This window comes from Macrobrachium nipponense, chromosome 16 (assembly GCF_015104395.2).
Source record: "Macrobrachium nipponense isolate FS-2020 chromosome 16, ASM1510439v2, whole genome shotgun sequence".
NCBI classification, from domain to species: domain Eukaryota; kingdom Metazoa; phylum Arthropoda; class Malacostraca; order Decapoda; family Palaemonidae; genus Macrobrachium; species Macrobrachium nipponense.
In genome coordinates this window covers 64,416,642-64,426,672 of record NC_087209.1, presented here as the reverse complement: position 1 = coordinate 64,426,672, position 10,031 = coordinate 64,416,642, and the positions used below count along the sequence as shown (strand labels likewise).

The 10,031-nt window shown below is 39.2% G+C and overlaps 1 protein-coding gene across 1 annotated transcript; it reads left to right on the top strand.

The window, feature by feature from the left end:
• The first annotated feature begins 945 nt into the window (after positions 1-945).
• On the top strand, positions 946-1,767 carry LOC135195360 (KRAB-A domain-containing protein 2-like). Its single transcript, XM_064221620.1, has one exon. The coding sequence runs from the start codon at positions 946-948 to the stop codon at positions 1,765-1,767; it is 822 nt and encodes a 273-aa protein (XP_064077690.1).
• Positions 1,768-10,031: the final 8,264 nt, after the last annotated feature.

The following is a 10,031-nucleotide window of genomic DNA, read 5'->3' as shown; positions in this document are numbered from 1 at the left end:
CGGTCATTTCGTGAAACGACTAAATATTCAGCTATTACGTGAAGTGGCTGGAAAATTAGTGTCCTCGTTACACAACCTGGCTAAAACTGTTTAGGGAGGGAGGGAGGGAGATTTTAGTTGCTAGTCAGTTGTCTACTGGTGTTGTAAAGGTTATATACTTGCCTACCTGTATGTTGCAGATTGTAATGGGCTCAGTGTAATTTTGAAGTCAAGTTTGCAGAAGCGCTTTTTCAAAAATATCATCAGTGTAAAAAGAACTTCATTGCTAAAGAAGAGTACTACGAGACAATTGAAGACCGGAAGACAGCTGCCAGGGATCCATCTTCGAAGCCTCGTCATGGATACTACATTCTCAAGAAGTAAGATTTTATTATCTCTTATTATCGTTTCCGTACATAAATTGAACTGAAACAGTCAGCTGGTACAAGTAGATATTTTGACACAGTAGTTTAGATTTTTTTGTGAATGTACCTGTTTATCGTGAGAAATTAAGCATTACTGATTAGTGCAATTATGAAATATTTAATGAATTTAATATCTCATTCATTCCTTATGAAGTTCTTATTTCAAAAATTACAAACATATATCATATATTCATAAAATTACAAACAACAACAAAATAAAACATTACTATCTGCAGAACTGTTTTGAAAACCCTAATGTAACCACGAACTCATAATTCAGATTTTGCAATCACACATACACAGGTATGAAGTTCTTCAGTGTGGAGAAGTGGAGAAGCTGATCAAGAAACGCGCAACAGCTGAAGAACCAACACTTTATTAGGTCAGTATTGAGGATACTTATGACATCATCAAGAGGGCACATATTGCAACAGGTCATGGTGGCCAAGAAAAACGGAAGCGTCCGAAGGCTACTGGAGTTGTTGTAAAGCCTATTTTAAGCCGCGATCTCAATTCTCGGGGCCAGGTTGATCTGGTAGACATGCAGTCATCTCCCCAAGCTCAGTTCAAGTGGATTATGGTATACCAGTGCCACTTAACAAAGTTTGTGATACTTCGACCTCTTACATCAAAAAGAGCAGCTGAAGTTGCCTTTCAACTGCTCGACATCTTCTTGCTGTTTGGTGCTCCTGCAATCCTTCAAAGTAACAATGGTTCTGAATTTACAGCTCATGTCATCACAGAACGAAAAGATCTTTGGCCAGATCTCATCATGGTCCATGGAAAACCAAGACATCCCCAAAGTCAAGGTTCTGTGGAACGTGCCAATGGGGACATCAAGGATATGTTGATTGCTTGGATGTCAGACAACAACACACAGGATTGGTCCATTGGTCTTCGTTTTGTCCAAAACATGAAGAACTCCACCTATCACTCAGGTATCAAGCTCACGCCATACAAAGCTATGTTTGGTTGTGATCCTAAAGTGGGTCTAACATCATCATGTCTCCCTTCAGAGGTTATTGAGAGACTTCAGACAGAAGATGACCTGCTTGCCCTTATTTCAGAACCAACAGAAGATGAAGTGTCAGCTCACACCTCGCCTACAGTAGACACTACAGCATCAACCAACACTACTCACCCTACACCAGACCCTACAGCAGTGTCAGCTGTGCGCAATCTCCACCAGTCCCTACAACATCAGTCGATGCTGATCAGATTACACCAAACCAAACACCACCAGCCCACACCTCTCAGCCTACACCAGACCCTGCAGCACCAGCCGACACTGCACCATCTACACTCCCAACAGTCCAATCCCCAAGCCTACACCAGAGTTCACTTCGCCAACCCACACCCATGAAGAGTCTTCACCACTCAGTCCGTCACCACTTACAAGACATGAGCGTGAGATAACACAGGAAAGGAAGAGCAAGAGAAGCACAGCTCTCGCAAGGTGAGAGCATGGAAAAGCACAGCAGGTTAGACTCAAAGGCAGGGGAAGTAGGAGATAATATTGCAGTTTTTATTCCTTTGGTGGATAGGGGACGGGTGGATGCACGTAATATCCTCGGTGTCATCGTTGATCGTGATGAAAATGACCTTTATACCATGGCCGTTGAGAGTGGCGTAATCAAGACCAAGTATTCACGCAACCAATTTGATCTTTGTTCGCAGAAACTTCTCACTCAGTCTAATGTCAAACAAGATGAATAGGTTTTCCTTCGGCAGGCTTTTAAATCTACAGCCACTTGTGGTCAGGGTTTCTTAAAAGTGTTCTACAAATCGATGTAATTGTTACAAGGCTAAGTGCAAGTGTAACAGTCGATGTTATAAAAGTCTAACGTTTGCAATTTAGTGACTAAGTAAATCTGTTCAACAGAATGTTCAAATGTGTTTTATGATTTTGACTACTTGTATTTATTTCTAACTGTATAAACAAATAAGCAACGTAGTTCAGCGTAATGTTCAAAAGTGTTTTATGATTATTTTAATTATTTTAACAAGTACAACAAATGAGTAAATTCCTTCAGTAAATGCTCAAAATTTTTTTAAATTATTTTAATAATCATTTTAAGACATTCAACGAAATGTTTATATGTGCTATATGATTATTTTAACATACTTGTAGATGTGATTTTAAAAAGCACATAAATGAAAAGAAAAATGATTATAATTAAAAATAAAGAAAATAAAAAAGAATAGAAATAATAATAAGGCTCTCTCCCTCTCTCAAAGTCTTAGCTAGGTTGTGTAATGAGGACACCAATTTTCCAGCCATTTCACGTAATAGCTGAATAATTTAGTCGTTTCACGAAATGGCCGAGTGAAAAGGTCATTTCGTGAAACGACTGAAATTTCCAGGCATTACATGAAATGGCTAGTTTCACACTTTGATTGTAACATATATACGTCACCAGATATATATGTATTTGTAAAAGCCACAACAACAAGAAGAGTGTTTATTTACTTTCCATTTGGATTAAAAGCTTGTAGTAATTATTGTATGAACAAAAAGGGTAGGAAATCGATTGAGTTAAAGGTTATTTTGACCAAAATGATAAACACACGTAAACACACACACACACACACACACACACACACACACACACATATATATATATATATATATATATATATATATATATATATATATACATATATATAAATATATATTAATATATATATATATAAATATATATATATAAATAAAGATAAATGCCACGAAGGAAAAATAAACGAAGGAGTCTGCGTGAGATCTTTGCGGCTGAAAAAGCGCCCTTTAACTTGTAAGCACAGCTGCTTCAGTAAAGGCATTTTTCAGCCGGAAAGATTCTCGCAGGACCTCCTTGCGTTGATTTTTTCCTTCGTTGGCATTTTATCTTTATTTATGGATTTATCACGTTTCCTTAACTTTCGTGATTCTGATTTATACATATATATATATATATTATACTATATATTAATATATAATATGTATATACTACATATATATATATATTACAGGGAGTATGCGAAATCCAGGGATTTCACGAAATCGCTAGGGCATTTGTGAAATAAACAATTCGCTTGGAAACATTTACTCCCAGAGGGCTTTAGTAGATTCACATCAACCGTGCATTTGGTGTCTAGGCCAGTCTCTTACGACGCTCCTGATTGGCTGTTGGATACTCAGGAGAGGTGGAACATGCATCCTGCCTATGTGAACTCTCTCGAGAGACAGAGTTTTCAGCCCCGTGATTGGCTTATCAACAGCCAATCAGGAGCGTCGTAAGGGACTGGCCTAGACATCAAATGCACGGTTGATGTGAATCTGCCATAGTACTAAACATGGTAAAAACGTTATTCATTTACACTGCTTCGCCGTGTTTGGTACTAGTCCCTTGGGAGACAATAATGTGTTTCGCCGTCTTTAGTACTAGCCCCTTGGGGATCAAATGCACTCAGGGACATTTGGTCCCCCACGGGCTAGTGCTAAGCAAGGCGAAATACATTTGAACTCCCAAGGGGCTGGTACTAAACATGGCGAAACAGTGTAGATGAATCACTGTTTCACCGTGTTTAGTACAAGCCCTTGGGGTTCAAATGCTCCTAAGGGAATTGGTCATTTCCCATATTTCCTACGGATTTCGTGAAATCCCTGATTTCACATATTCCCTGTAACATATACATTATGTGTGTGAGTGTGTTTCTACATATATTCATTATCCAAAAGGAAATCAATGAATTTTTGCAACGACTGTAGATTCAAGGTTGCAAAAAACGATCACAGACATTGATTCTCGCGACATTCGTGTCCACGGACTGACAATATTTGTCCCCTTTTATTCAAGCCAGAGCCGCAGAGCGAGCGAGGTTTAAAACGAATTCGCCCAAATCTACAGTAGAATTCGCTTCATGGCTTGGACAGAGGGGCCGGAAGCTCTCTTCTTTTCTGCGCGAATAAAACTTCCCATTTCATTTACGCTGCCAACCCTACAGTGCTTTTGTGGCGTTTACGTTTGAGAGGGACGTCTGTGTCCTTTGGTTGTTTACTGTGTATGCTCGCCAGAGAAGTGTATTGTTGTACATCACATACACCGCATAAAAGTATGTTTTCCAGAGGGGTATATGTTGTATAGTCTGCAAACAGAATGAGAATATGTTTACTAGAGAATATTCTTAAACATCGTAACCACTACATGAAAGTCTGTTTGCCCAAGAATCATATTGTATGTCTACCGTTTTAACAAAATGACCATAAGCGAAATAAATGAACAGCCTAAGAAAATAAAGGAGAGAGAGAGAGAGAGAGAGAGAGAGAGAGAGAGAGAGAGAGAGAGAGAGAGAGAGAGAGGGCCAAGAAAAGAGAAGTGGAATCAGTATCAAATTACAAGATCAACTGAGATAAGATTCGTCTAAAATTCAGTATTCGTAGGGGTCCAGAATTTGATTTCTGGGAGAGCTGCAACCTTTTAGCGACGTTCTGTTTAATTCCATTTAATTCCCTGCCCGTTTAACGACTCTTAGGTAATGAATTGAGTACCTGGTGGTTAGTCAACTCGTGGTTCATAAGCATGGGACTAGCAATCTCATCCCACAACTTGCAGCTAACGCCTGCTGGAGCCAACCCCCATATGATGGAAAACTCAAACACACACACATACATACATACAATACACACACACACACACACACACACACATATATATATATATATATATATATATATATATATATATATATATATATATATAAGAGAATACCATAGGAAAATGATAGGCAGAACATCAGTATACCAAGCACTTTCGTCTTTATTCCAGGCATTTGTTCCTCGACAATGACCTAATAAATTTGTGCCTATCATTTTCCTGTGGTTTTCGCCTATATACTAATAGAGTCACGTGCATCTACTGTGATTTTTAAAGAATATGCCTACATATATACATACATGCATACATACATACATACAAAAGAAAGGGAAAATTGTCTGACGATAATGCAGAATCCAGAGCTCCCCCACAACCAGCAGTCAGCAAGCAATTAAAAGCGACGTACTGCATCTACCTGTGACTCACCCCTCACAACAACAGTTCCGATAGAGAGAATCGGAATCTGACGCAGTAGTATATATTTCACATACATATATATTTCGCTTTTGAGCTACGAAGCTTTCCTCGCTCCATTTTCTGTTCCCTTCTGTTTGATGTCAATTACGTCCGTCATCTGAGAGAGGAGGAGGAATTCGTGTCAGCAATCGGAAGAACTGGAGGAGTTTTTTTTTGTATTTTTATTTTTATTTTATTTTATGGCTTTTGTAGGCAGCTCGCGTCGTTAGTTTATCATAGTATAACCTTTCTGTCTCGTTTCTTGCGAGTAATTGCTCGTTTTGGATGAGAGTGATAATGATAATAATGATAAGGAAAAACTCTCTATCGCGAGAGTACATATATATAATGTTCTTAGAAGTCCACAATGATAAAAAATGTTGCGAGTTCGTGTATGATTGAAAAGACCTTTACAAAGCTTTCGAACCCTTACCTGGGTTCATCTTCAGTCCGAAAAAAGATTAACCCAGGGAAGGGTTCGAAACCTTTGTAAAGGGTTTTTAAATTATACACGAACTCGCAACATTTTTTTTTTTAAATTATTTTGGACCGCTTAGAACAAAATAATAATAATAATAATAATAATAATAATAATAATAATAATAATAATAATAATAATAATAATAATAATAATAATAATAATAATAATAACATAGGTCGTTCAGTGGTTTGGCAACGTCGCTGATTAATAAAATTTTTGTCTTTGTTCTTTGTGAGAAATTGCTCCTATTGAATAATAATAATAATAATAATACTCCGGTGTCGTCAGCGGACCTCATGCGGTTCACTGTAGGCATTACTTAAGGTTCTTTGTAGCGTGCCTTCGGCCCCTATAGCTGCAACCCACTTTCGTTCCTTTTACCGCACCTCCGTACATATTCTCTTTCTTCCATCTTACTTTACACCTGCTAATCCTTTCCAACCTTTCGCTGTCAGTTTCCATTTCAGTGCTGAATGACCTCATAGGTCACGGTGCTTGGCCTTTGGCCTAAATTCTATATTCAACTCAATATTAATAAATAATATAGTAATAATGATAAGGGGCTTTTAGTGGTTAGGGAACCTCGCCTCGCTAGCGATAAGTCCCGGCTTTTAACCTTAGCGAAGAATTACCTGATGTAGTCAGTCGACTGTTGTGCAGCGCCATCAGTGGCGAAGGTTATCGGACTAAAAATTCCCTCCCATAACATTCTGGTGTCACCCAGATAAAAACAAGGCGTGTTCCGATCTCCAGATTACTCGGAGCGCGTGCTAAAATCTACGGTCAAATAGCGAGTTGCGTTACCAATGAAAATTACAACGAATGCGCTATATTTTATTGGAAATATTTGTTCTGTACTGTTTAACATGCACATTAGTTATTTTTTACATTTTCGTTCTAATAAATAAATATCCTAAGATTCCTGTATCTTTAACTCAACGCGAAACACCTTTTTCAGACCATTTTAGGCTCTTCCATAGTGGTTTCCTACCCCCCAACAAGAACATGAACAACAATAACAAAGAAGTTTGTAGTCTTACTCCCAAAGTAAGCGAAAATGAACATTAACTACAGTGAGTTAAAAACCACAATAATGTATATGAGACTATGTTTCAAAATACAAAAAAAGGTAAAAAAAAAAAGCAAAAAAAAAAGCAGGGTGCTTTCAACAGTCCAGGAAACCATCGAACAGCTTTCGGCGTGAATATAGCGGTCATGCAATGGCGGTATAAATAGCGACAGCGTCTGAATCTCTGATTTCAAGGAAATTCAACCGTTATTGTGGATAGGAAATTCATTGCGTTGTAGACCGAGTCCAGATATATCCAGGTCCACATTGGCGCCTAATCCTGAATGGTGGCCGATTCGGAAATCTATTAGATCCGCGCTGCCTCGCGATCCAGAAAATGCAGATCCGTATCATTTCTGAGTCTTTGTTCCTCTGAATTTAAAAAAAACATGAAGGCACCAAATCGTTTGAAGAAGCCCTTTTTACCCCCTGTTTTCGCAATGATATTCTTAGTCAGTGCTTGTCACGTAATCTGTCTTTATGTCAAGGTTTATTTATTATCTAATATGGTCATACTTCGGTAGGATCTTATACCAGAACTAGGCGATATCCGTTTACTTTGATTCTGAGTCAACTGTGAGGGGTTAAACAATAACCTCTCTCTCTCTCTCTCTCTCTCTCTCTCTCTCTCTCTCTCTCTCTCTCTCTCTGTCTATAGGAAACAGGTATGACCAGGTGATGTTTTCGGGTATCCGGAAATAAAATACTATCGAGTACCCCGATACCTAATCAACGGTATTCGGGTACTGGGCATCCGAATATGAAAAAATCATACCTTCCAGAATCTAAAGCAAAAAAAATTTAGCATTCCAGAATCTGCAAACCGAATCCAAAATCCGAAATCAGAAAGTCCTGCATTCCAGGATCCAGAAACTGAAAATTCTGCATTCTAGAATCTGAAAACACAAAATCATGCATTCCAGAATCTGAAAACAGAAAATCATGCATTGCAGAATTCGAAAACAGAAAATTCTGTATTCCAGAGTCCGAAAGCAGAAAGTCCTGCATTCCAGAATCTGAAAAGAAAAAATCCTGTGTTTCAGAATCCAATAGAAAAAAAATCTTGCGTTCCAGAATCCTATATAAAAAAATCTTGGATTCCAGAATTCGAAAAAAATTCTGCATTCCAGACTATATAAAAAAAAATCCTGCATTCCAGAATATAAAAACAAAATATCCTGCATTCCAGAATCTGAGAAAAAAAATCCTGCATTCCAGAATCTGAAAAAAAATACCGTATTCCAAAATCCGAAAACGAAATATCTTCCATTCCAGAATCCGAAAAAATTCCTGCAGTCCAGAATCTGAAAAAAAAACCTGCATTCCAGAATCCGAAAATTAATCTTTCATTCCAGAATTCGAAAAAAATTCATCCATTCCAGAATCCGAAAAATCTTGCATTCCAGAATCCGAAAACAAAAAATCTTCCATTCCAGAATCCGATAATATATTGCATTCCAGAATCTGAAAAAAATCGTGCATTCCAGAATCTGAAAACAAAAAATCGTGCATTCCAGAATTCAAAAACAAAAAATCTTGCATTCCAGAATCCAAAAAAAATCTTCCATTCCAGAATCTGAAAAAATCTTGCATTCCAGAATTTGAAAAAAATCCTGCATTCCAGAATTCAAAAGCAAAAAATCTTCCATTTCGGAATCCGAAAAAAATCTTCGATTCCAGAATCTGAAAACAAAAAATCTTCCATCCCAGAATCCGAAAAAAAATCTTGCATTCCAGAATCCGAAAACAAAAGCCCTTCATTCCAGCAAACAAAAGGTAGTAGTACTACTGTATCCGAGTATTCGAAAACAAAAGGGCACCATTCCGAGGTACTTGAAAACAAGCGGATGTTATTCCCAGAGAATTCCCGATGGCGCAGCTTTAAAGAAAGCGCCCTCCCCCCACTGATAGAGCCATACCACCGGGATTCCTGGAAACATGCACAGGGAACAGAATGCACTAATTCCAGTCGCTGCTGTCGTGGTAATCTGTGCTTTAGTTTGAGTAGCTCATTTACGAAGCGACAGTCTCTCTCTCTCTCTCTCTCTCTCACCATTTTACGTTCCAGCATTTTGCGAAAGAGGTATGCGAGCTCTCGCCTTAAGCGTGCAGCGTAATCTTCTATGAAAGAATATACTCTCACGGAGCTGAAATGGATTTGCCTAACTAATCCATTTTCCGGCGAGTTTTGTCGTAGCGCCGTTTTCTTAGAAGGAAGCTGTTAGAATTCCATCGAGTCGGAGGAAAAAATAGATTTAATTTCAGTTAAATCACTTTTGAAATCTCGGATTCTAACACTAACTTCCCAATTGGTTGGGATTGCGTCCAGGATCCAGCGCCACGGTCATTAGCGCATTCGGGACGTAAGGGTGTTTCAGCCGGTCGAAAGCGCAGGGAATATCACCCTTACCGCCCTCGGCTCTTGGTCACCCTCTTCCCACTGAGCTCTAAGTAAGTAGGAAGCCCCTCCCAGATATTCCAGCGGCTGAGGAATCTCACTGTGTTGGCTGAGGACCACAATGTTGCTCTCATTTTATCTGTTGCTCTCGAGTTCGAACTTTTCATTCGCGTCCTTCTTAGCGGTGATTTACCGAGATACCTCGGCGTGAAAATCCGCAGCGATTCTCCGGAAACGAGCAGCAGTGGGCGTCTTTCCAGGCGGCATCGTGCCTCTGGCAACCGGTCAGAATATTGGGAATCCTGGAATCCCCGCCCACCTTCGGCGGGGCCAATCAGCGCGCCGGAGACGCGGGCGCCTCGGGACAAAAGAAATCTCCATATAGTTAAAAGATATTACTAGCCTTAATGCATTTTGCATGAGACACCCACGAGTTATCTTCTCGAACGTCATACGACAATTAACGAAACTCGAGCCTAGGCGCGAATGCGGCGTCGCCTTGCGATTCGCGAAAGTTAGCGGCCGCGAAATGTTAGCCTGGACGGCGACGACACATGTGAGGGAGTTTTTATTCGATGTCGTCAGTGTCTAA